At 46.8% G+C, this 27,972-nt stretch overlaps 1 protein-coding gene across 1 annotated transcript; it reads left to right on the top strand.

Moving 5' to 3' along the window:
* On the top strand, positions 1-27,972 carry CBLC (Cbl proto-oncogene C). Its single transcript, XM_082231174.1, has 11 exons — positions 1-1,072; positions 4,870-5,016; positions 7,556-7,712; positions 10,693-10,814; positions 14,676-14,813; positions 15,737-15,824; positions 16,525-16,656; positions 21,424-21,606; positions 21,712-21,834; positions 25,899-26,051; positions 26,735-27,972. The coding sequence occupies exons 1-10, from the start codon at positions 738-740 to the stop codon at positions 26,022-26,024; spliced, it is 1,551 nt and encodes a 516-aa protein (XP_082087300.1). The 5' UTR covers positions 1-737; the 3' UTR covers positions 26,025-26,051; positions 26,735-27,972.

Below are 27,972 nucleotides of genomic sequence, written 5' to 3'. Positions count from 1 at the left end.
TGTTTTCTATACGTTTTCAAGATCCATTCTGCGTCTGCCAGGAGATTCACATTACCCGTGTACTTTTTGAGGTGTTCTTGAAATATGGCCCATTCCAATTATTCACTTTTCGTGTTGCGTTTCCTCTCAGGGACATCCCTTATTTCCACCGGAGAAATGTCGGAGGGTATGCACGCGGCCCTCGGAAGCTTGCGCAGGAGCGAATGCGGCCCTGGGGGGGGGGAGAGAGAGAGCTGCCACACCCCTGCTGCGGCCTGCGCAACAACGCCCAGTGCACAATATGCAGCCCGTAAATATTCAGCGGCAGCAGGAGGTGAATAACTGGAGCACTTTTGCGTGTGTGGGGGGTGCTGAGGGTGTGTGTGTGATGCCCTGAGGCAGACGAACAAGCCTGCTCGGCGCAGGCATCAGCTTGTCCACTCCTGCTGCAAAACTCTCCCCTGTGTCTTGTGGCCAGCCCTGTGGTGTGTTGTCAAGGCCTCGCTCGCTCTCCAGCGCTGTTTGTTGTTTCCTTTTCAGGGGTTTGTCAGAGGTTTTTTTTCCTCCCCTCCAGTCTCAGCCCTGCTCTTTGGCTCTCTTTATTTCTCTACCTTTCCTCCTTCCTCCCTGCTTTTCTGCGTGACGCAAGGCAGCGCCCGCTCAGAAACTTGCTAGCCTGGCTCCGAGGCTGGCACTGGCGAACTCCGGCAAAGGCTGGGCCTCGCCTCTCTCCGATTCCTTTCCTCCCCTCGACTGCCATGGAGACGCTTCCCGGGCCGTCCCGGCTGCCTCGCTGGATTTCGGCCCATCGCACTCTAGAGAAAGCTCTGCAGGGCTTGGCGAAGTTGCAGCACCTGGTGGGGCAGCCTCGCCTGGGCCTCCGCAACAGCCCCCCTCACCTGCCCTACCTCCTGCCCCAGACGCACCAACACCTCAGGCTTGTTCGGGAACACTACGGGGCAGGTTTGGCCCAGCTCTGGGAAGAAACCTACTTTCGGGTCTTCCTCGCCAACCTGCTGGAGAAGATCAAGCAAGCCACCAGGCTCTTCAAGAGGGAGAAGGAGCAAATCTTCCAGGAGGGCACGGCGGCCAGGTAAATGTCAAGAAACAGGTCAAATCTTTGCACGTTAAAGAGGGCGAATAGTAAAATCATAGAATTGTAGCGTTGGAAGGGACCACAAGCCTCATCTCGTCCAAACCCCTGCAATGCAGGAATTTTTTGCTCAACGTGGGGCTAGGGCCCACGACCCTGACATTGAGAGTCTCACGCTTTGCCAATAGAACTATCCTAGGTTCTGCAACATCTTGCTAGGCTGCCACCATTTTCTGGGACAAGGGTGGTCACCAGTGCTGGATTTGCGAGCGAGCTAAACTCTATGATGCTTTAGGGCCTCCGATTGTGCAGGGTCTCTAAAACAACAACAATAATGAGCTATGTTTTCAAATATTGCAAGCTAGCCAAGTGTCCCCATTTCCCAGGGACAGTCCCAGATTTAGAGAAGACGTCCCGGTTTCTGATTTGATCCCAGAATGCCCCGCTTTTCCTTAGGACGTCCCTATTTTCATCGGAGAAATGTTGTAGGGTATGAAGTTATGTGATCCCCCAGGCAAGGAGATAAGTAAATATACAACTTTCAGAAGACATCTGAAGGCAGTCCTGTATAGGGAAGGTTTTTTAATGTTTTGTTATGTTTTCATATATGTTGGAAGCCACCCAGAGCGCCTGGGGCAACCCATTCAGATGGGCAGAGTATAAATGTTGTTGTTGTTGTTGAATAGGATGTCCCTGTTTTCATCAGAGAAAGCTTGGAGGGTATGGTGCTGCCCAATTATGTTTCAGCCGGCTTGTGAGCTTGCAAATGGGAAAGTTCATTATTTCTGTTTTCTGACAGAATAGCACACATTTTGGGGAAATAGTTAGTGCTGTGGGGTCCCTCCAATTTGACAAAGCTAAAGACCACCACCCCAAAGTATGGATTAATCTGGCATTTCTGAACTGCAGCTCCCATCAGCACCAGCCAGCATGCCCAATGGTCAGGGATGGCGGCAGCTGTCATTCAGCAACATCGAGAGATCACCCCAGTGGCTCCCCCAGATCTAGATGCAAGGGCACACTTTTCGCCTCCCTTCCTTCCCAGGTTGCAAGCATGCCGGTGGAAGGCTACACCTGTTAGGTTTCTGCCTGGCTAAAGCCCAGGTTTCTGGCCAGAAGGAGTTTTACAAACTAGCAACCCTGCTGGTGCTCTGGGATAAGGCAACACTGTTTCTATTGCCAGCTTCTTTCATGGCAAAAACCCTATGAAATAACAACCTGGCTTTGGCTCAATAGGTAGAGCATGAGACTCTTAATCTCAGGATTGTGGCTTCGAGCCCCACGTTGGGCGAAAGATTCCTGCATTGCACGGGGTTAGACTAGATGACCCTTGTGGTACCTTCCAACTCTACAATTCTCGTATTCTACTGAACAATATGACCAGGGCAGTTTGTTCCAAGCAGCACAGGTTCAAGAAAAAGCTGCATCTGTTGGATTCCTGCCTGCCACACGGCAGCTGTTAAGGGAAACTGAGTTTCTGCCGTGGTAAAACACGGGCAATTATCATTTTTGCTAGTAATAATTATTACATTTATTACCTTCCCTTCACCAGCAGCTCCCAGGTGGGATACAGCAATTTAAAATAAAAAACGCTTAAAGCAGATTGCAATCACAGGAATAGGGTGGGCCTTGAAAGCACGCATCTCAGGTGTGAAAGTCCTGGATTAAAAGTTGCAATAAGGGCTGTGGTTAATTTAAAATCAAGTACACCTCGAAAGCTGGGGTAGATCAATATCATTTAGTCCCTGGGGCTGTCTTAGGCTGTGAAACGTTGCAACCAGTGTGAGCAGAGGTGGCACATTTCTGTGCCTACATAGAAGACATTTTTGAACACCAGGTCAGGAGAATCTGGACTGCGCCTGTAAATCCTGAGAAGGCAGAACAGAAGGGAATCTTGGACCTATGAGCCTTATATGCAAGAAGGAGTGGAGGAGTGGAGGAGTGGTGGTTTTTTGTTTTATATTATTCACTGAAAAACAAGAAAAGTACAAAATTGTGAGTGCACAGGGTAAAGTATGACACACAAAAGAAGCATGAAATAGTACCCATGTAGAAAACAAAGCAGGACAACAACATTACCAAAAAAAGAGAGGAGAAATTCTTATTGTAGTTAACCAGACCTTATGGTATGTATAAAAACGAAATCCAAATATCGTTAAATTTGTTCATGGCATGCCTAAGTTTGCACGCAACCTGTTCGCGCATAGTGAGTTTTTGTACATATCTTAAATCCAATCATTTAAGGGGGGCTGCATTTTTAAAAAATTCTCCCTCCAAGAGGGGCGCTGACGAATTTTAATTTAGATGCTTTGGCAGAAATGGCAACCAGGGTGGTGAATTGGGGGGGGGGCATGGCGGGCTGGGTACATTTAAATTTTCACACACACAACCAAAGAATCCTGGGAACTGCGGTTTCTTTAGGGTGCTGGGAACTGTAGTTTTTTGGGGGAGGTGAGCTACAGTTCCCATGATTCCTTTCAGAAGTGTACAGCTGGTTTAACAACTTGACTGCAAAATTCGTCAGGGAATTATTTCATGCTAAGGTGTGCAGATCACGGGACTGATAGCAGCACAGGAGCAGGTGAAAGAGAACAGAGTTGGCCATTTTTTCCCCACCCACCCACCTGCGGCCACAGTGAGCTCTGTTTCCTCATTTATCAGCCGGTTGCTTAGTAACCAGGGCCTCTCCCCTCCTGTTTTATAAGGCCACAATTGGACCTTACGAATGAAAGTTTCTTGCTGCCTTTTGAACCCATGAGCTGCAGCCTTTCGATCTACAGCAATCTGCAGATAATGTCCCTTTGTCTCATTCCCTCATGGCAGCCTGCTGTTAAAGGAACAGGAGCAGGTCAGCCCTGGCTTTTTTCCTGGCCGTTCGGCAACCCTGTTTGGACCCCGCTGAAGCCACCCACCCAGCCTTTCCCACCGCCACATAAACCTAATGCACAAGCCCCCAGAGGCATCGAGGAGGAAAGCGCTTCACCTGTTATATTTCTGCCTGTTCTGCTGTTAAACGACAACCCGTATCTTTTCCACATTTCCCCCCTGTCCCACGCAAAAAAACAAGCCCTAATGCCTGACTGCAAGGTTGCTCCTTCTGTCCCGGTCGTGGCTTTGACAGAGGCACAGTTCGAAATCCAACCGGTGAAGCTTTGCTGTTGTGAAACCTGAAGGGTAATCCGTTCAAAGCCCGTGCTGTTGAATTCTATTATTAGCAAGATGAGGCTCATTACTACACGGTGTGGTTTTTATGAATGGCGTCCAACCCCCTGCGATGCAGGGATATCGACTGAAGTATGCATGAGAGGTGCCCATCCAGCCTCTGCTTACAAACCTCCAGTGAAGGAGAGCCCACAGCCGCCAACATTTATTTCAGATAAATTACAGTGGTACCTCGGGTTACAGACGCTTCAGGTTGCAGACTCCGCTAACCTAGAAATAGTACCTTGGATTAACAACCTTGCTTCAGGATGAGAACAGAAATCGTGTGGCGGCAGCAGGAGGCCCCATTAGCTAAAGTGGTACCTCAGGTTAAGAATAGCTTCAGGTTAAGAACGGACCTCCAGAACGAATTAAGTTCTTAACCTGAGGTACCGCTGTATTGTGAGAAGCAGGAAATGGCTTTATATTTCACACCTGCTGTGCCGATTCTTCGGTGTGTTGCGTGTGCTTGTAAAAATTGCCTCCCGGGGCACCGCTGGTAAATGATTATCATTTGTGCCTACAGCTAAGGCCAGTTGTGAGTGAGTGATTGATTGATTGACTGGCCTTCCCCACTTCCCCTTCTCTCGCTGCAGGAGGAATCTCACCAAGCTGTCCCTGATCTTTAGCCACATGTTGGCCGAACTGCAGGCTTTGTTCCCCGACGGACAAGATCGCGGAGGCACCTACCAGCTCAGCAAGCCCGAGGCCCAGACCTTCTGGAGGGAGACGTGGGGTTCAAGGTAGGACCTTCCCTGCGGGTCGCTTGGGCTTGGTACAACAGCACACCCAAACATCCTACTCTTTCTACTTCAACACACCAGTGCCGGATTTAAAAAGGTAAAGGGACCCCTGACCATTAGGTCCAGTCGTGGCTGACTCTGGGGTTGCGGCGCTTATCTCACTTTACTGGCCGAGGGAGCCGGCGTACAGCTTCCGGGTCATGTGGTCAGCATGACTAAGCCGGTTCTGGCGAACCAGAGCAGTGCACGGAAACCCCGTTTGTCTTCCCACCGGAGAGGTACCTATTTATCTACTTGTACTGGTGTGCTTTCAAACTGCTAAGTTGGCAGGAGCAGGGACCAAGCAAAGGGCGCTTACTCCGTCGCGGGGATTTGAACCGCCGACCTTCTTATCAGCAAGTCCTAGGCTCTGTGGTTTAACCCACAGCGCCACCCGTATAAGCTAAACAAGCTATAGCTTAGGGCCCCACAATCTTGGGGGGGCTCCAAAAAATTAAAGGGGAAAAAACCTGGATGTACATTTTCAAAATATAAGACAAAAACAAAACAAATAAAACCTACATACAGCAACATTTTTTTGTGTTGTGTAGGCTCCTAGGATGTAAGAAATGGGCCCCGCCTGCTAGCCTAATCCCTAAAATATCACTGGTTTGCTCATTTCTATATATAGGGCACCTACGTTCTACTATTTATCATTATTAATAGTTTGCATCATATATTACACCTATCAGTATTACAAGTTATAGTAAGTTTCTTGAGACTAGATTGTAAGTCTTTGTAAATTGTGTTTCTAAAGGAACTTTTGTTATTGCCAAATGCCAATGGGTTTACATTATTAAGTTTGTTATGAATAAAAATCATTTTAAGTTAGAGCTTAATAATTATTTCACTATTCATATACGTCTTCTTAATTGTTCTTTCACTAATAATATACTGGGACATGGGTGGTGCTGTGGTCTAAACCAATGAGCCTAGGGCTTGCCGAACGGAAGGACGGCAGTTTGAATCCCCACGACGGGGTGAGCTCCTGTTGCTCGGTCCCTGCTCCTGCCAACCTAGCAGTTTGAAAGCACAACAGTGCAAGTAGATCAATAGGTACCACTCCGGTGGGAAGGTAAATGGCGTTTCCGTGCGCTGCTCTGGTTCGCCAGAAGCGGCTTAGTCATGCTGGCCACATGACCCAGAAGCTGTACGCTGGCTCCCTCAGCCAATACAGCGAGATGAGTGCTGCAACCCCAGAGTCGTTCACAACTGGACCTAATGGTCAGCGGTCCCTTTACCTTTACCTTTATATTGCAGAATATATCTGCAAACAAACCCAACAACTGAGCAATATGGAGCAGTGCCGGATTTATGTATAGGCTAAGTAGGCTGAAGCCTAGGGCCTCTAAATCTAGGGGGCCTCCCCAGCCTGACCACCCCCCAGCGGGCAGTCTCCCCTCTCCCCAAATTGCAAACCCAAGACTTCATGCAAGGGCAGGGCAACTCAGGCCCAGCAACTTTGAGACTCGGGGCCAGCCAGGGGGTCCCAATTTGAAACTCTGGGGCCCAGCTTGATTTTTGTTGTTGTTGTTGTTGAGCCCTATGGGGCAGAATCTTAGAGATATAAATCCGTGTGCTGGGTCATTTTCAAAAGCCCTTCAGAAATCAGACCTGTTATTGAGTTGTTGTGCAAGTTTGTTATTAGATTTTGATGACGTTTTCTGACGTCCTTTAGGGGAGAAATTGTGAATTGCAGAATTTTAAATACCCATCACCATCCTTGGCATCATTCAATTTTAAAGCACCGCGATGCCACTTTAAACAGTCATGGCTTCCCCCCAAAGAATTCTGGGAGCTGTAGGGCTCTGGGAGTTTTTAGCCTTTCTCAACCTGAGGGTCCCCAGATTTTGTTGGACTACAACTCCCATCATCCCTAGCTGGCAAGGCCAGAGCTCAGGGGTGATGGAAGCTGTAGTCCAACAACATCTGGGGACTCACAGGTTGAGAACCACTGTTTTAGGAGAACCCCGGTTCCCCTCACAGACCTACAGTTCCCAGAATTTCCTTGTGAGGAGGGATTGAATGCTAAACCACTCTGGGGATTGTAACTCCCTCCACAGTCTGTGGCTCCCAGAATTCTTTGGGGGGAAGCCATGTCTATGAAAGTGGCTTCGTAGTGCTTTGAATGAATGGTGTTTCATTCATTCTCTTGCTACCCCTGGTTGCCCTCGTCTGGGCATGTTCCAATTGGCCAGTGTTATGTACTGAAGTTCTCACCCTGGGCCAGCAGGGGGGGATACTGTAGATAGTTAGGCAAATAAGGGATCGAAAGTGACGTTCAGTGATTGGATAGTTTTAGAAAATTGTTACAGTTACGTTGTACTGGAGCTCTATATAAGCAGGCTGACTGAACCCTTCAGTTCAGTTCTGTCCTGGCCTGTGAATAAACAAGAGCTGTTTGAAGAATCGCTGTGATGTCTGATATGTTCATCCACAACTTAACAGCCAGTGACCCTCCTTACTCTGAGTTTGGCCTCACCCTTTCGTTTCTCTGCAGGAGCATCGTATCCTGGTCTGAATTTCGGGAAGGACTCGATCGGGTCCACCCTGTGGATCCCGGCCCAATGGCCTTAGCCCTGAGATCCACCATCGACCTCACCTGCAATGGGCACATCTCCGTATTCGAGTTTGACATTTTCACCCGCCTCTTTCAGGTACACCTGGGGAGTTGGTGGGACCCGGGAGTTGGTTTTAACCCTGAAAACGAAACGTCTTGCCCTCTTCACCTTCAAAAGAAGCAAAATCGGAATACTTGGGGAGGGAAAACAGAAATCTGTTTATTTTATATTTATTTACTGCTTTATCAAAATACAAAATCAAACGCAAAATGGAATCATCGTTTTGTGAAATATCTTTTTTTATAACATTTTATTAATTTTCCAAAAATAAAAACAATAAAAAACCCAATAATAATATTCACAATTAACAATTTCAACCATAAATCTTAATTGACTACCCTCCACTCCCCCTCCTTTATTTTACTCTTACTCATGCACGTCCTTAAAATCTTACATTCTTAATAATCTAATTTTTTAACCTTGTTCATCTTATTACAAGTGACTTTTAAAAGTTCAACTAATGTAAGAACCTATACACAAAGCTCACGAGGTTATGCTTTAAACATTTCCCTTGTTTAAAAAAAAAGAAAGGAAAAAAACCAATATCCTTTTGGGTTTCATATTGTCTAATATGTCCTGAGTAGTTCAGTAGATTATTTTACCAATCTTCTTTATCTTCTTTGGCTGTGGCTTCTTCCTTCTATGGGCCAGTCTTGGCCTGGCATCCACTCTCAGGTACAGGTCATTTTGCAAAATATTGAAGCAGGGACAAAGAATTGGGTGTGGAGGGTGTAGACAGCAGTAATACATTCCAGGCTTTTGATATAATAGAAAGCCTATGAAATAAAAACAAACACTCTTAACATGGATATCTGTTATCCCTCCCTGGACAGGGGGGAGGAAGCTTAACACTGAAAATGAAACGTTTTGCTCTCCTTTGACTCCTCACATTCAAAATAAGCAATAAGTTGGAATACTTGGGCACTGAAATGTATTTGTTTTATTTTAAAGCATTTATAAACTGCTTAGCATTTAAAAAAAGCCAAACTCCAAATGGTGTACGATAGTGAAACAAAAAAAAATAATGAAACAAAAATACATTATAAAACCAAGAAGACAATAATATAATGGTATATATATATTTTTAAAAAAACCAGAATGGGAATTTAGGGGGTGCAAACACGGAAAATGGGGGCTGATGATATGAATCAGAGGAACGCCAGGGCTAATTTTAGGGAAACTGCTCTTGGTGGTCCTATTTTTTCTCCATTTCCCGTTGTCATGCAACACCCCCCAAGTTTGCTATTAGAGGGAACATGGCCCATATATTCTGTTGTGTTGCCTGTTCAGTGAGGGGAGGTGTTTTTGCTTTTAAAAAACAACCTGAACGCACTTCCTCCCTGCACCTTTGCGAAATTAAACCGAGCCAAGAGATGGAAATTTTGGCTTCTCGCCCACCTCTGCTGACCCCCCTCTGCTATCACCACCCACGCCTGGCAGCCTTGAGCGAGCGATGGACGCACACCAGCCACATCCTGCCCTGTGGTCAGCAGCTCTCCTTGCAAGAGGCGCGAAAAACGCAAACGGTGCACACAAGACAAAGATCTTCCATGGAGGGGTGTGGAGGAAGGGGGGGACGGATGTCGTGAAGGAGGCAGCCGGTTGTTTGTCAGGTGGAGCCGGCAGCCCTCTGACCCATTTGCAAAGCTCTCGCCGAAAGCTTCCTGCAAGTCAGTTTGCCCTGCCTCCCAAATACTGCGTCCTGCATTCTGAGATGGCAAGAAAAAAGCACTCCAAGAACTCAGACCAATGTAAGTTTCAGTAGTGGGAGTGGTCCCTGCTCACAGATCAATAGTCAATAGTAACAAAAACTAATCCATTCAAAAGTATGTACAGTGGTGCCTCGCAAGACGAAAAGAATCCGTTCTGTGATTCTCTTCGTCTAGCGGTTTTTTCGTCTTGCGAAGCAAGCCCATTGACGGATTAGCGGATTAGCACTATTAGCGGCTTTTAGCGGCTTATCTGCTGATCGGATCAGCTGATAAGCGGCTTAGCGGCTTAGAAAAAGGGGGGAAAGGGGAAAAAACCAGCAGGAACTCACAAGACATTGTCGTCTTGCGAAGCAAGGCCATAGGAAATTCGTTTTGCGAAGCACCTCCAAAACGGAAAACTCTTTCGTCTAGCGGTTTTCCGTCTTGCGAGGCATTCGTCTTGCGGGGCACCACTGTATTCTGACAAAGATTACAAACTCAAATAGAGGTTACAAACTCTAACAGAGATTACAAAGTCAAACTCATAAAGATATGTATAACACAATAATTCGCTACAGAATTAGGGATACAAGTTTATGAGTAGAGGTAAGTTTGAAGACTTTCGGATAAATATATCCTGTTATAAACTTACACGACCCTTTAAAAATTGGGTAAGGAACCAAATGTTATATAATACTGTTTTATAATTTATGACTGTTTTACAATTTATGATAATTTAGAATTTAAATGAATTTTCATGTAATATTTGATACTTCCTGCTGATGAAAGTGCATACATCGAAACAGGGCCCTGTCCTGGTTTCTAATCCATAATTGACTTCTGACTTCTGCTCTATGTTTGAAACTAAGACCTTCATGTCGAATCTGACTTCTGACTTCTCTTCAGTGATTGAAACTAAGACTTCCACGCCAAATCCGACTAGGGACTAACATAAACTTACCTCTACTCATAAATTTTTATCCCTAATTCTGTAACGAATTATTGTTACCTCTTTCAGGGCTGCTCCTCCTCCCTAGTCACACTCCCTGCTTTGCACCCTCTGTGAGTGCTTTTGCCCCTTAATAATACCTGGACAGAGGACTATGTGAGTGTAGATATAAGCCTACTCCAGAAGGGGAAATTTGCATCTGTTGCTCTGCCCACTTTGCCCATGGCCCCACCCACCACCGGCATACGGCCCCTGGAAGCTTTATCCAGAAGGGGATTTGGCCCTCAGGCTGAAACAGGTCCTCCACTCCCCTCTCTTACATTTATAATGGCTCCCGGTCGCTTGCTGATGCCTCTCTCTGCTCCCTCCCTTGCAGCCTTGGCCGACATTGCTCAAGAACTGGACGTACCTCGCGGTCACGCACCCAGGATACATGGCTTTCCTCACCTACGACGAAGTGAAGGCACGCCTGCAGGCTTACACCAATAAGCCCGGCAGGTAAGATGGCGCCCCCGAGTGGTTCTACCCGAGCAGGCCTCCTTGCCTCACTTAAGAACTGGTTTTCTCAAGGACCCTCCAGTTTTTATTCCGGTTCGCTTGCACAAAGTGTATGCGGCGGTTAGACCAGCTCCGTTCTTTCTCAAGCCTTTGTTCCGGTTTGTTTATGGGGCAGTTATACAATAAGGAGCGTCTTTCCCGCAGTTACAGATAGGTAGCCGTGTTGGTCTGCCATAGTCAAAATAAAAAATTTCCTTCCAGTAGCACCTTAAAGACCAACATATATATATATATAATTAGTTTTTTTAACATATCATTTTCAACAGTAATTAAACATACTTTTACATATTATTCAAATTTTTGACTTCCATCAATCCTGTCTGAATATTTTCCAATCTAATCTCTCAGTGTGCATTTCTTATCTTCCCTATTACATTTCAAACTCATAACCAATATCTCTATCTTTTTCTACTTTGTAACACTTCGTATATTTCTCCTTACAAAACTTCTTGTAGTCCTACTAGCGTAACTTGTTGATTACAGTTGCTCTTCAAATAATTCATATACTACTTCCAATCTTCTGTAAATCTCTGGTCCCGCAGGTTTCGAATCCTTCCTGTCATTTTGTCCAACTCTGCATAGTCCATTAATTTCGTCTGCCATTCTTCTTTCGTCGGAATTTCTTCTTGTTTCCATTTCGGGCTAACAATACTCTTGCCGCTGCTGTTGCATATAAGAACAATTTAACATCTTGCCTATTAATGTCCTGACCTATAATACCAAGTAAAAATGCTTCTGGTTTTTAAAAAAATGTATATTTCAACATATTTCAGCATTCATTCCTGATACGCTGGTGGGCCGAGGTGTAGTGGTCTGGGGTCACAGGAGGGCCAAGGTCCCATTTCTCTGTCTGCAATGGGGTCCCTGCCTCTAGCTTCCTGGAGGCGCTCAGCCAGAATGAATGGGGAGATTTCCAACCACTAAGAAGTCTTCTTATCCTTTGTGCTGATTGGAACCACAAACTTGACATGAGCCAACAGTGTGACGCGGCAGCTAAAAAGGCCAATGCAATTCTGGGCTGCATCAATAGGAGTATAGCATCTAGATCAAGGGAAGTAATAGTGCCACTGCATTCTGCTCTGGTCAGACCTCACCTGGAGTACTGTGTCCAGTTCTGGGCACCACAGTTCAAGAAGGACACTGACAAACTGGAACGTGTCCAGAGGAGGGCAACCAAAATGGTCAAAGGTCTGGAAACGATGCCTTATGAGGAACGGCTAAGGGAGCTGGGCATGTTTAGCCTAGAGAAGAGGAGGTTAAGGGGTGATATGATAGCCATGTTCAAATATATAAAAGGATGTCATATGGAGGAGGGAGAAAGGTTGTTTTCTGCTGCTCCAGAGAAGCGGACACGGATCAATGGATCCAAACTACAAGAAAGAAGATTCCACCTAAACATTAGGAAGAACTTCCTGACAGTAAGAGCTGTTTGACAGTGGAATTTGCTGCCAAGGAGTGTGGTGGCTTCATTTGGCTGCTGGCTGGGCTTTTTGCCTTTGGCTCGGAGGGGCTCAGAAGTTGAACATACCTGTGCTCTGAAAATCACTTAATTTGGCTGCTGATCCCTTATTTTTGAGGCTGCTGGTCCCTTATTTTCAACTCTGTAAGTTGACAGCTATGGATGAGTCGGCCACCGAGGACAGGCTCCTAGGGTCACCCTGGAGAGGAGATCCAGGAGCAACACTGAGGAGTTGTGGTTCTTTATGCTCCCCATCTAACCGTTTAGGAACACTGGAAAACACAAGAGGTTTGGGGTTTGAGATAATGCAGAGCAAGTTCTGTCACATCGAGGAAAACGCAACTTAAGGTTTCGAGAACTTCACATTGTGTGCATTCCTGGGCTCTTTGTGGGATATTTACACAAATTGTGAGATATTGACACTATTTCCTGCTGATCGTTCATTCATCTAGCATTTTTCCTCGTTGCTTTCCTTAACCTCAAAAGTCCAGTGTTGTTTTGGGGGTTTGGGGACCGGTGGTGGAGGATTAATTGCACTGGGGCAACAGATTGCCCAAATGTGCTCTAATTGCCCAAATCTAATGTGCTCTACCTCTTCATGGATCACTGCCTTGCCGTGGCGAAGGGGCTTGAATAACTCAGAGAAGCTATGAACTATGCCGAGCAGGGAACCCAAGATGGACAGTTTTCCCAGTAGTGATGTATGGAAGTGAGAGCTGGACCATAAAGAAGGCTGATTGCTGAATAATTGATGCTTTTGAATTATGGTGCTGGAGGAGACTCTTGAGAGTCCCATGGACTGCAAGAAGATCCAACCTCTCCATTCTGAAGGAAATCAGCCCTGAGTGCTCACTGGAAGGACAGATCCTGAAGCTGAGGCTCCAATACTTTGGCTACCTCATGAGAAGAGAAGACTCCCTGGAAAAGACCCTGGTGTTAGGAAAGATTGAAGGCACAAGGAGAAGGGGACGACAGAGGACGAGATGGTTGGACAGTGTTCTCGAAGCTACCAGCATGAGTTTGACCAAGCTGCGGGAGGCAGTGGAAGATAGGAGTGCCTAGCGTGCTCTGGTCCATGGGGTCAGGAAGAGTCGGACACAACTAAACAACTAAACAACAATGTGCTCTAATTGCCCAAATCTAAAATCCTGCCTTGCTCTGGAATCCCTTGACAGCCGAGGCACCTTCAGCGAGCAAAGGGAGGAGGACGAGGTGTGGCTGTCCAACCCCAAGCAAGGACATTACTGCTCAGTGGTTAGAGCACCTTCTTTGCAAGTCAAAAGTCCCGGGTTCAATTTGTGGCAGCTCCAGGTAGACTACTACTTGGAACACAGGAAAATTTCCTTAAATCAAATTGGAACATTGATCCATCTAGCATTGTGTACACTGATTGGCAGCGGCTGTTTTGCATTTCATCCAGGGGCAACTCATTATTATTATTATTATTATTATTATTATTATTATTATTACTATTATTATTCTGCCCTATACCCAAAGGTCCTCAGGGCAATTCAAAGAACAAAATCAAAATACAAAAGCCCAAAATATATAATCAAAATAAAAACAACGCCCCTCCCCCCAAAAAACCACATTTTAAAAGGGCGTAGGATGTCAATCAGATCAGCCAAAGGCCTGATTAAAAAGGAACGTTTTCGCCTGGCACCTAAAGGTATAAAATGAAGGCGCCAGGTGAAACTTCCCTGGGGAGAGCCTTCCACAGACAGGGAGCCACTGCAGAGAAGGCCCCGTTCTTGTGTTGCCACCCTCTGAACCTCTCGAGGCGGAGGCACACGAAGGAGGGCCTTGAAAGATGATCCCAGGGTCCGGGTAGGTTCATATGGAAAGAGGCGGTCCTTGAGATATTGCGGTCCTGAGCCTTTTAAGGCTTTATAGGTCAAAACCAGCACTTTGAATTGGGCCCGGAAACTAATTGGCAGCCAGTACGGTCGGACCACGATCGGTGTCATAGGCTGAAATCTGCAAGGCAGTTGCCCTAACCACTGAGCCATGCTCCTCCCCCCCCCCCCGAGAGGTCCTGCAGACATTCTGCCGCACAGTTTGCGCAACACTGAGCTAGGTGGACAAAGGCTCTGACTTGGTATCAGGGAGTTTTCTGAGGACCCCTAGCAGATGCCAGCCAATGCCCCCCCCCCGCCAGCTACCACTTAAATGCTCCCAGCTAAAAATGCTTCTAGATCGCCTCCCTCTGTGAAACTCCCCAATCCACCCCCTTCCAGGTCTCTTCCACCCCAGTTTGAGAACCGCCATTCCGTTTATGCCGCCAGTTCTTACTGCTGTATTGCCAGGCTATTGACCTCTCGCTGGATCTCTCTCCATCTCAGCTATATTTTCCGCCTGAGCTGCACCCGGCTGGGCCAGTGGGCCATCGGCTACGTGACGGAAGACGGGAGCATCTTGCAAACCATCCCACAGAACAAGCCCCTCTTCCAGGCGCTGATTGACGGACGCAAGGAGGGCTTGTAGGTGATGGGGATTGGCGGTGGGGCCGTGGTGGGGCCGGAGTTGCAGGTGTTCTATTATTGTTACTAATTTTATATTATTATTATTATTATTATTATTATTATTATTATTAATAAATAAATAATTTATATTTATATTTATATGGATTTCCTCAGCCACTGTGGGCAGCTTCCAACAAAATATTAAAATACAATAATCTATTAAACAAAAGCTTCCCTAAACAGGGCTGCCTTCAGATGTCTTCTAAAAGTCTGGTAGTTGTTGTTCTCTTTGACATCTGATGGGAGGGCGTTCCACTGGGCGGGTGCCACTACCGAGAAGGCCCTCTGCCTGGTCCCCTGTAACTTGGCTTCTCACAGCGAGGGAACCACCAGAAGGCCCTTGGCAGTGGACCTCAGTGTCCGGGCAGAATTATGGGGGTGGAGACGCTCCTTCAGGTATACTAGACCGAGGCCGTTTAGGGCTTTAAAGGTCAGCACCAACACTTAGAATTGTGCTTGGAAACGTACTGGGAGCCAATGTAGGTCTTTCAAGACCGGTGTTATGTGGTCTCGGTGGCCGCTCCCAGTCACCAGTCTAGCTGCCACCTTCTGGATTAGTTGTAGTTTCCGGGTCACCTTCAGAGGTAGCCCCACATAGAGCGCATTGCACTAGTCCAATTTATATTATTTCTTTATATTTCTATACCACCTTTCGTCCAAGAAGCTCAAAGTGTATTCATTTTTATGCAAACTTTCCCCCATCCCAATATATGCAAATTTGCAAACATGGTTCAGTGAGCGAGCTGCAGAGCAAAATTCAGATAACTGCACACATTGTTGTGTTTTAGTTCACATGGTGTTTTTTTGGGAAGGGGCGGATTTGTTAAATTCGGCTTCAGGCGAGACCTGGATTGAATTTCTATCCCATCCCCCTTCTGCAGCTATCTGTATGCTGATGGGAAGAATGCAAATCCGGATCTGGCCGAGTTGACGGAGGTGTCATCCCAAAACCGAATCCAGGTCTCGCAAGTAAGTCTTCTTCCCCCAACCTGAGCAGGTTGCTAAGACTTTAAAATTAAGTGCTCCGAGTATAGGGACAACAGGATAAAAAACTCTTGCACACCCACCTTCATCAAATGCCTGGTTTCCAGCACCCATATTTGCAGCTTCTAGGTGCAGCTTCTGGGGACTCAGTTACATTAGTAAAGAAATTTGAATGCGCTATAAACATGCAACACCAGATGGTGCCAGAGAGCAGAAAAAAATTAAAATGTGATTTTCCATAGAGATTTTTTAATCTTTTGTTTAAATGATCTAATTTCTGACATTTATAGCACCGGGGGGGGGGGGTTCCTGTGTTTAGATCCACCCAGGATAGGGGGACTTTTGGGTATTGACACCTTGTTTGTGGCCAACCACTCCCTGGAGAAATCCGCCTGGCACCACTTTCTTCCTCTTTGCCATTTAAAATGTCAGGTTAAAACCGTTGCGTTTCGCCAGACCTTTGGTGGGAAACAGTGCATGCCTATCCCTAGCTTTCCCCTCTCCCAAATGTATCCTCCAAACACCCCTGTGAGGTAGTTTAGGCTGAGAGGCAGCGACCTCGGTTTCAGGGTTCAGTGAGGATTGGAACATGGGTCTCCGAGTGCAGCGCTCCAACCATTAGGCGACGCTGCCTCTTGTTCTCTCAAATCACCATCCCATGCCCCATTCTCCGCTTTTCCCACAGGAGCAGTTCGAACTCTACTGCCAGGTGGGCTCCACCTTCCAGCTCTGCAAGATCTGCGCCGAGAACGACAAAGATGTCCGCATCCAGCCTTGTGGCCATCTCCTCTGCCGAGGCTGCCTCAACACATGGCAGGTGAGGGCCCCATCCCTGACCTTTCCCAGGCACCTGCCCCTTCGCCCTGCCGGGCTGGGCCTCGCCGCCTTATGCAAGCAGCTGCTTCTCTCGTGAACTAACACCTTACTTTCTCCTCACCCCTTCCTTGACCCTCAGCCACTCTTAATGCCATTCCACGTTAAGCATTACACCACTTTTAAGAATAAAAAAATTCCTTCCAGTAGCACCTTAAAGACCAACTAAGTTAGTTCTTGGTATGAGCTTTCGTGTGCATGCACACTTCTTCAGATACACTGAAACAGAAGTTGCCAGATCCTTCTATATAGAGAGAAGGTGGGGAGGGGTATTACTCAGAAGGGTGGTGGGAATGGGAGATTGGCAGATAGCTGAGATGAGCCTGTTGACGACTCTTAACGACTGCAATAGGTCTTGCAGGAAAAGGCGTTCTCTCTATATAGAAGGATCTGGCAACTTCTGTTTCAGTGTATCTTAAGAAGTGTGCATGCACACGAAAGCTCATACCAAGAACTAACTTAGTTGGTCTTTAAGGTGCTACTGGAAGGAATTTTTTTATTTTGACTATGGCAGACCAACACGGCTACCTATCTGTAAGTGGAACCACTTTTAAGAGTCTTGGCTTCCCTCCGAAGAATCTTGGGAACTGTAGTTTGTAAAAGGTGTTGAGGGTTGGTTGGAGACCCTTATTCCCCTTCCTGAAACTACAGTTCCTCAGAGTGGTTTAACTGTCGGTCCCTCTCCCCAGGGGACTCTGGGAATTTTAGTTCTGTAGGCGAATATGACAGTGTTCTCGAAGCTACTAACATGAGTTTGACCAAACTGTGGGAGGCAGTGGAAGACAGGAGTGCCTGGCGTGCTCTGGTCCAGGGGGTCACAGAGAGTCGGACATGACTAAATGACTAAAAAACAACAACAGGTGAGTAGGGGCCTCCTCTCAGCACCCTTAAGGTAAAGGGATGCCCAGAGCAGTCTCGGAAGACGTAGGTATGGATGAATAAGATTTCCAGTGGATGGGGCATTTTCACCACCCCTTGACTAGCAAAGCTTGATGCCACCGTAGTGAATTATTTGAATTGTACAGAGAATACACACACACATTGTGTGGAGCACATATGATCCTTTAGTTAGGAGTAAAGGTAAAGGTAAAGGTAAAGGGAACCCCTGACCATTAGGTCCAGTCGTCACCGACTCTGGGATTGCAGCGCTCATCTCGCTTTATTGGCCGAGGGAGCCGGCGTACAGCTTCCGGGTCTTGTGGCCAGCATGACTAAGCCGCTTCTGGCGAACCAGAGCAGCGCACGGAAATGTCGTTTACCTTCCCGCCAGAGCGGTACCTATTTATCTACTTGCGCTTTGATGTGCTTTCGAACTGCTAGGTTGGCAGGAGCAGGGACCGAGTAATGGGAGCTCACCCCGTCGCAGGGATTCAAGCTGCTGACCTGATCGGCAAGTCCTAGGCTCTGTGGTTTAACCCACAGCGCCACCTGCGTCCCTTCTCAGCACCCTTAACAAACCTTTAAAAAATATCACTATGGGAATTGTGCTGATAGTTGTTAGGAGGCCTCCATTCCCCTCCCAGAACTACAGTTCCCAGAGTTCCCTGGGAGGAGGGACCGGCTGTTAAACCTGTCAGAGGGCAAGGTCGTTCTGTGGCAAGCAAACTAAAGTTCCCAGGATTCTTTGGAGGAAGCTATGCCTTTTGAAGTGGCATAAGACTGGACGGTGTGGCTGAGCCCCTTGTTGTAGTTTTCCTTGATGTGCTCCACAAGATGAACTGTCACATCCCCAGCTGGTTCCTTCTTCCATTCCTCTGCTTCCAGCCAGCCCATAATACTGATTACATCTTGCTTAAGTGTTCATCCAGTCAGTACAGTGGTAACTTGGTTCTCAAACTTAATCCGCTCCGGAAGTCCGTTCCAAAACCAAAGCGTTCCAAAACCAAGGTGCACTTTCCCATAGAAAGTAATGCAAAATGGATTAATTCATTCCAGACTTTTAAAAACAACCCCTAAAACAGCAATTTAACATGAATTTTACTCTCTGACGATACCATTGATCAATAAAAAGGAAGCAATAAACAATGTACTGCCGTCACACAGTCCATCAATCAGTAGCTGAACTGGGTTCCACACGGTCACAAAAAGAGAGCCGCAAAAACAAAAATGCAAAATAAATAGCAGAAACACACAGACCTCAGCGTAACACTCAAAACGGAGCACGTTCGGCTTCCGAAAAAAGTTCGCAAACCTTACTTCTGGGTTTGCAGTGTTTGGGTTCCAAGTTGTTTGAGTACCAAGGCATTTGAGAACCAAGGTGCCACTGTACAAGGATGGGGAACTCCAGTTGTGGCCAGACTCCGACTCCCATCAGCCCCAGCCAGCATGGTCACTGGTCAGGGATGATGGGATCTGTAGTCCACCATCGTCTGCATAGCTGCAGGTTCTTCATCCCTGGTTTGCTATTTCCAAATGCATCTTCTTCATTTTATATCTCTATCTACGTATCTCCATTTTGAAATACGGCCCTGAGATTGTAATCTAACCCCCGGACCGCTCGTCAAGCTTCCATAAATCATTAAGAAAATCGTTTGAGACTGGAGACGGCAGTACAGGGAGTTGACAAGTTCATCCGCCACGCATCTGGATTTATCAGTTCCATCAGGCTTAATGGCCCATTTGCATGAGCCAGTTCATTAGGATCTCTCTCGCTCTCTTAATTCTCCTCAGCACATTTCGGAGATAAGCTGCTCCTTATCGTTTGGCAGCATAAACCAATTCTCCAGCCCATCGTATTTTAACCAACTCGGAGACCGTGTGTCTCTTACAGTCAGGAAGTCAGATTTAAACGACGGACGGCGTAGTTCAAATTCCCACACAACCACAAATTTTAGGTGCATGATTTGGGCATGTCGCTACCCCCTAGCCTCACAAGGGGTGATAAAAGAGTGGAAACCATAAACGCCATAAAGGAGAGAAAACACCCAAAAAACTCAACCCAGTGAAGACTGAGCGTGCTCAATATTTACTGTTTATTTATTGCATATATTTTCCCACCTCTTTCTCCAAGGAGCTCAAGGGGAACCCAACCAGATGGGCGGAGTATAAATAATAAAATTATTATTATTATTGAAGCCCCCTTCCTCATCTGATCCCCACAACACCCTTGCGAGGGAGGCTGGGCTGAGATAGGCAGTGGTCACCCAGGGAGCTTCATGCCCAAGTGGGGATTTGAACCCTTGTCCCTCCCAGGTCCTTGGGACACGGGTAGCGCTGTGGGTTAAACCACAGAGCCTAGGAAGGTCGGCGGTTCGAATCCCCCTGACGGGGTGAGCTCCCGTTGCTCGGTCCCTGCTCCTGCCAACCTAGCAGTTCGAAAGCACGCCAGTGCAAGTAGATAAATAGGTACCACTCCGGCGGGAAGGTAAACGGCGGAGATGAGCACTGCAACCCCAGAGTCAGTCACGACTGGACCTAAATAGTCAGGGGTCCCTTTACCTTTACCTTACCCTCCCAGGTCCTAGTCCGAAACTCTAACCACTACACTATGCTGTCTCTCTGTAGCCTCAGCAGCCAGGGAATGCTGACTTGACAGTGGGGGAATTACAACCCAAGGGAATGAAATGGAGCAATTAGAATCCGGGACAGCAGGACTCCATGCAGCAACACTTGGTTGACGTTCCCAGTTCTTAACACTGTTCACATGTGTTGCAAAAGCACATCAGCTGCTGCGCTTTCTTCTGCCACCATTACCACCTCCCTCTTTGGGCAAAGGTGGGGCAAATCTGACTGAATCAGTTCCTCTCTGTTTCTCAATTTACAGCCTTAAATCCTGTTCCCCACATTTCCATACCAATTCACGACTGCTTTATTTAAAACAAAAAACTCATGAAAATTCACCAGTGTTTTATGTGAAGTTCTCCAAATTTGCTTGTATGCAATTATACATAATATGCACATTTTCACAATGCAGCTTTCCTTAATATAATGTGGATTTTTGGGGACATTGGCTGTGATTCTTGCTAGATGGCCCTGTACATTTCCGAGCACAATTCAAAGTGTTGGTGCTGACCTTTAAAGCCCTAAACGGCCTCGGTCCAGTATACCTGAAGGAGCATCTCCACCCCCCATCATTCAGCCCGGACACTGAGGTTCAGCGCCGAGGGCCTTCTGGCTGTTCCTTCACTGCGAGAAGCAAGGTTGCAGTAAACCAGGCAGAGGGCCTTCTTGGTGGTGGCACCTGCCCTGTGGAATGCCCTCCCATAAGATGTCAAGGAAATAAACAACTATCTGACTTTTAGAAGACATCTGAAGGCAGCCCTGTTTAAGGAAGTTTTAATGTCTGATGTTTTATCATCTTTTTATTATTATTATTATCATTAATTCTGTTGGGAGCTGCCCAGAGTGGCTGGAGAAACCCAGCCAGATGGGCAGGCTATAAATAATAACAAATTATTATTATTATTATTATTATTATTATTATTATTATTATTAAGCTCCCTTCCAACTCCACAACCCTATATTTCCATCATTATTTTCACTAATATGTGCAATTTAAAAAATGCATATTATCCCAGCATTTTTGGTACATGTTACTTGGCTGCAAAATTCAGAAAAGGGCCTATTTCATGGGAGGTCTGTGTGCGAATTATGTAGATTCGCCTTTAACAGCAACCTGGACAGGATTCCGCCTCCCAACTCCCCTTTTGGGAACACAGCCGCCCTTGACACCAGCCTGGCAAACTCTAAGGCAGCCTTCTCTGCCCCCTAGCTCTCCGAAGCTCATACCTGCCCCTTCTGTCGCCGGGAGATCTGGGGCCACGAAGACATCCTCATTGATGCCTTCAGCTACAAAGAAGACAGCGCCAGCCTGGAGGACGAGGGGGACGAGGGGGATTTGGAAGACGTGGAGGTGGTGCTTCAGGAACTGGCCATGATCCGCCAGGAGAAAGAGGTCGGTAGAAGAAGGTGCAATACCGGGCAGGGTGGAGTGGGGAGTGCAGCTTATGGGGCAAGATCTGGATTAATTCTGCCCTTCCCCTTCTGCACCAACCCTTAGCTCCAGGCAGCAAATGCTGTCTCGCCTCCGTGCGCCACCCCCAAGTTGCAAACTCCGCCAGTGCCACCTCGGCTAAACATGCAGAGGCAGAAGAAGATTCCCCTGCCCAGTCCTGACTACCAGGTGAGTGGTACCCAGTTCTTAAGTTTTGCGCTCTCTCTCTCGCTCGCTCTCTACACCAGAACTCAGAGGCATCTAGTGAAGCTGAATGATGGAAGAGTCAGGATAGGCAAAAGAGCATTTCCCTTTACGCAGTGCATAGTTAAACTGCGGAACTCCAACTTGGATGGTTTGAAAAGGTGATTGGGGCACATTCATGGAGGAGAGAGGGCTATTGGTGGCTGGGTGGCGCTGGGGATTAAACCACAGAGCCTAGGACTTGCTGATCAGAAGGTCGGCAGTTCGAATCCCTGCGACGGGGTGAGCTCCCATTGCTCGGTCCCTGCTCCTGCCAACCTAGCAGTTCAAAAGCATGTCAAAGTGCAAGTAGATAAATAGGTACCTAATGGTCAGGGGTCCCTTTACCTTTAACTATGAGGGCTATACACTTGCCTCCACCGCTGGACGCAAGCTGAAGGAGGAAACAAATCCCACGTTTTCTGGCCTTAGGTTTTTCTGTCAATTCTTCTGAATCCCAGTGGTTGGAAACCACAGGAGAGGGCTCTGGTGCTAGGATTCTGCTAGCTCAGTGTTTCCCAATCTCGGGCCTCCAGCTGCTTTTTTGGACTACAATTCCCATCATCCCTGACGACTGGTCTCGCTAGCTAGGGATGGTGGGAGTTGTAGTCCGAAAACAGCCGGTGACCCAAGTCTGGGAAACACTGAGCTAGAGGGTTCCCCAAAGAGAACCACTGTGAGAACGGGAGGCTGGACTGGGTGGGCCAATTGGGTTCATCCAGCAGGCTAGTCTTGCATTTTGTGTGGAGTGGGAGGTGCAGAGAATGTCCTGGACCAGGGGTCCACAAACTAAGGTCTGCGGGCTGGATAAGGCCCAAGGGACTCATTTATCTGGCCCACGGCGACCGCTGCCGCCACCCGCTCTTTTTTTTAATAAATATTTATTAAAGTTTCAAACAAAGGAATTGCATAAAAGCAAAAAATACAAGAATAAAAGACAAAAATAAAAATACAAGAAAAATACAGAATAAGTACACAGGTAAAAAAAATAAAAATAAAAGATCAACCTTTCCATATCTTACATTCATATCCTTGTTTCCCTGACCTCCTCATACCTCCCTTTTTTGTATTCCAATTCAGTTAATTAATTCAGCAATTTCTTTCCCTCCTTATTATCCTGATCTTTGATCTTAGCATATTATAACATTAAATTTTTGCCTATTTAAAAATCCAATTTTCCATATTCTTTTATATTACAGCTAGAAACTGCTTAACTTCATTCAAACATCATTCTAACATTCATTAATTTTGCAATACTTCTGTAAATAGTCTTTAAATTTCTTCCACCCGCTCTTACCGCCGCTGTGCTGCGCGGCTGCCCACTTCCGGGTCGGAGGAGCACCGGAAATAGTCTGTGCGCAAGGGTTATTTGCACATGCGCAAGTGTTATTTGCGGCACACATCCGGGTCAGAGGAAGCCCGTGTACATGCACACAAGCTATTTCCGGTGCTCCTCCAACCCGTAAGTGCACTGGAAAGAACGTGTACGCACGCATTTGGGCACGCGCTCCCCCACCCTCCGGCCCGCTGTGCAATCGGTGCTGGAGACACTGGCCCGAGGCCACAGTTTGCTGACCCTGTCCTGGACAGTCTGTAGACGTTTGCTTGAATGACTTTGGAGGCACCATCTAACCCCAGAGCCTGTCAAATGGCAGAGAGGACTCCAGTTGCTGCTTCCCCTCTGTGAGGCAGAGAGGAACAATTTACAGTGAAAAAGCACCAGGCAGAGGAGAGTTTACCCTTTCCCCACCCACCATTTCCCCCCCAAATGAGCTTTCCCTCCAACAGGCTCCCAGAAGCAATCATCATTCTGTGGATATGAGGGAAGAGGCCAGGAAACTGCAAAGTGGCAGGGAGAGGCGGGTTAAGCACGCCCTCCCCCTTGCTGCTTCTCCCCTGCAGATTGTACATTTATGGCGACTGGCATTTGTTGCAGCCCAGAGTGGGTGCTTCCCCCAGCACTCTCTTGAAATTCCAGGACGTGGGATCGTAGAATTGTAGAGTTGCAAGGGACCCCAAGGGTCATCGGGTCAATGCAAGGATAAATGTGCCTTATGAGGAACGGCTAAGGGAGCTGGGCATGTTTAGCCTGGAGAAGAGGAGGTTAAGGGGTGATATGATAGCCATGTTCAAATATATAAAAGGATGTCACATAGAGGAGGGAGAAAGGTTGTTTTCTGCTGCTCCAGAGAAGCGGACACGGAGCAATGGATCCAAACTACAAGAAAGAAGATTCCACCTAAACATTAGGAAGAACTTCCTGACAGTAAGAGCTGTTCGACAGTGGAATTTGCTGCCAAGGAGTGTGGTGGAGTCTCCTTCTTTGGAGGTCTTTAAGCAGAGGCTTGACAACCATATGTCAGGAGTGCTCTGATGGTGTTTCCTGCTTGGCAGGGGGTTGGACTCGATGGCCCTTGTGGTCTCTTCCAACTCTAGGATTCTATGATTCTATGATTCTAAGTAGTGCCGGATTTACGTATAAGCTAAACACGCGATAGCTTAGGGCCCCACTCTCTTGGGGGCCCCCAAAAAATATTAAAGGGGGGGAAAACATTTTCTGCTGTCAGTTCTACTTTCTCTGCCAATTTAGAGAGCTTATCTTCTACTACTTTCATGATATGCTTTGTAATGCTGTTCTCTGCACTTCTACGTCTTTTTAAATTTCTTTTTGAAAAGCTTTAGGCTTAATTACCTCAGTTTCTTTTTTATATAAGATACTTATTAAAGTTTTCAATATATTACAAAAAAACAAAATAAAATCAAAAGGGAATACAAAAAATAAAAATAATTAACAGAGTAAAAAGAAAAAGAAAAAAGCAAACCCCTTCCCACCGTGTAAAAAAGAAAACAAAAAAGTGGCAAAAATACAAAAAAACCCTAACCTTCAAAAACATTTAAAAACAAATTCATTGTTTTCAGACCCTTAACTGTCATAGCCTTCTTTCTTAGACTTCCTCCACCTCCCTTCCTTTGTATCCTAGTTATTAATTATCCCAGCAAATCCTTTCCATTCCATGTTTCATAAAATTCTGTCATTACATTACCCTAGACTATTTTGATCCTATCTTTCTATAATAGAATAAACCTTAAAATTTAAAACTTAAGTCTTAACCTTACCAGCTTCTTATAATCATAATATTCTTTCATAATTAAATTACCTCAGTTTCAGTCTCCACCTCCGAATCCGAAGCCGCCATTCCTTTCACTCCCATGCACTGCACTTGAGAATAAATCTTTCTCGCACTCCCACTCTATCCACCTTCAAGGCGTTTCCTCCAGCAAATAAGCAGACTAGGTCATAAACTTTCTCGGGCTTGTTATTTTCCAGCTTTTTCATCAGAAGGAAGGCTATTTTTTTTTATAATTTTCTCCACATTTCAGCGGGAGTTCAGCCGAGACGCCTCTGCCCCCCGCAGCTGAGCATGCCACGCCCCCATAAGCTCCTATGATGTAAGCAATGAGCCCTGCCTGCTAGCCTGCTCCCTAAAATATCACTGGTTTGCTCCTTTCTATATATAGGGTGCCTACATTCTGCATGGACGGGTTGCATGGCAAAACAACAACAACAACTTATTATTATTATTATTATTATTACCCCGCCCATCTGGCTGGGCTTCCCCAGCCACTCTGGGCGGATTCCAAAAAAATATTAAAATACTGTAATACATCAAGCATTAAAAGCTTCCCTAAACAGGGCTGCCTTCAGATGTCTTCTAAAAGTCTGGTAGTTGTTGTTCTCTTTGACATCTGGTGGGAGGGCATTCCACAGGGAGGGCGCCACTACCGAAAAGGCCCTCGGTAGTGGCTTGAGATACCTACGGTATTAGGTCCATAAATTACCATATAGCATATTTGCAACACCAAAAGCAGTGACGATTTGTTGTTGACATATAAAGGGCCCCATTGCCCTCAGTAACTGAGGGCCTCATCTAACCTAAATTCAGCCCTGCCTGTGAGTTCCAAACATCACTGGCGGCCAGCTGATGCTAACTCTTTGACTCTCTTCCCAGGCCTCCTCCTCTGGCCACTGGATGCTTCATCGCCCCTTGCCAAGTCTCCCCCAGGGCAGCCCCCCTTCAGCTGCACTCTGGGACACCCTGGCAACTTCGCCGTTGGAGGAGCAGCAGCTGAGCTGATTGTGGCTGAGACGGCAGCGGAGACCGGTAAGAGACATTGCCAGCAGATTAATCAACCAGAGACTGAAGTTGATTGACTGAGGAGGGAAGGTTAGGCCGATGGCATATGAATATCACAGGAGAATATGAGACCCGTGCGCTGAATCAAAGCTCCGCCTAGTGATGGAAGAGCAGAATGAAAAAGGACAGTGGGAGGAGAAAGGGGGGAAGAGGGAAAGGAGAAATCTGAAAGGCTATCGGAGCAATGTCCATTGGTGGAAGGATGCAAGCTTCATAAGTTACACAGAGTCCTTCAGCAGAACCTGTTCCAACCAGCTATGGGTGGCCTTGGGTAAGCATCCATCTTCTGGCTTCAGCTACCTCGCAGGATCGTTGTGCAGCAGCTGAAACACCCCCCCAAGCTACTTGGAGGAGGGGGTGGGAGAGCCCCACTGCAGTTTTTTAGTATATATATATTAATAATAATAATAATAATAATAATAATAATAATAATAATAATGATGATGATGATGATGGCTGTGTGGGGATTTGAACCCTGATCTCCCAGGTCCTAGTCCAACACTCTAACCACTAAGCCACGCTGGCTCTCTAGGGGGCTCCTGGCCAGGCAGCGCCTCCTTTACCCGACTCCAAAGCTTCTGCCCTCTCCAGAGCCAACAGAAGCAGCCAGAAGGCTAGATGTTGCCTAACCCGTTTTTGTGTTTGCACAGCTGATGCCATCTGCCACGCACAATCTGCTCCACTGGAAGGTACCCCTGTCCCTCTGCCTCCGGCATCCCATCGCCAGCCTGGATTGCGTCCATTGGGGGCAGCAGCCGCACAAGACTGAACTTTCCATCGCACTGGTTGTCACCCACTCTGCTGCTCCCTGTTTTTCCCAGGGGGAAAGACGGGTTTGCTCCTCTGCAACTCTTTGCCTCGCAGCCTTGAACCGCATGGACTTCCCCCGCTAAGGACAAAGGAAGCCAGTGCAACAGAGCCAAGTGGGTCCTCTGTATTTTTCAGCGACTCCTGGGTACCGGTTTTCCCAGGAGAACGGCACAACCTGCACAAACCACATCACACAGACAGCCACTCCTGCCAGCAGAAAATCGCTCAGCACTCAAAGCATCTTTGCTGGGAAACAGCTATTTCCCGCTCCTGCTGATACATCACAAGAACTTCCTCCTTTCCTTGTGAGAATAGCAGTGGTGCTCATGCCGTGGGCTCTGACTGGACAGTGCCCATGCCGTCATTGCCACGTCCCATTCCTTGCCTAGCTGCGTCATTGTTTGGCAGGCTGCTGGTTTTTGTAAATTGCTCTGATGCCTTCTTTTTTCCTTTTGGGAGCAAACTCAGAAGGAAGGGTCCAATATATTTTTTCCAGACCTTCTGAGGCCAGGGTTGAATCTGGCCTGTGTTACGAGTGGTAAAGAGTTAGTTTTGGTTAGCATTTCAATCTAGCTGTGTGTGCATGATGCTTTTTTTGGTTGAATGGGTGCTGTGTTAGCCACATCCACAAGGTGGTGTCAACTCTCAAGTGATAGAGGCAGAGAATACCACAACTTCAAGTCCAAACTTGTGTACACACACACACACACACACACACACACACACACACACGTGCACTTCTAGGGCATTTCCAGACTACTGCTGCTTCCAAGTCGGGTTCATTCTCATGCCCTCAAATTCAGGTTGTACTTCTAAAGACGATTGGGCTGCTGTTTTCAGCAGACCTGCTCCCCCCAAAATCAGATTTTATTGCAATAAGGAAAATGATGGGGAAAATGTTCTTGTAAAGTGTGAGATGACGACTGCTTGACCTGACGTTGTGAAAACTCTCCTCAAACCAATCAGAATGTATACTCGGTAAATATACATGTTGTCTAAACCTTGTGTAAACAAATCAGGATGAAAGTGTAATAAACAGGTCGCCTGGAAGCGACCAGTCTCCTTTCAGATTTTTAAA

This window comes from Podarcis vaucheri (assembly GCF_965113315.1).
Source record: "Podarcis vaucheri genome assembly, chromosome: 7".
NCBI lineage: Eukaryota > Metazoa > Chordata > Lepidosauria > Squamata > Lacertidae > Podarcis > Podarcis vaucheri.
This window is presented reverse-complemented; position numbering and strand designations above follow the sequence as displayed.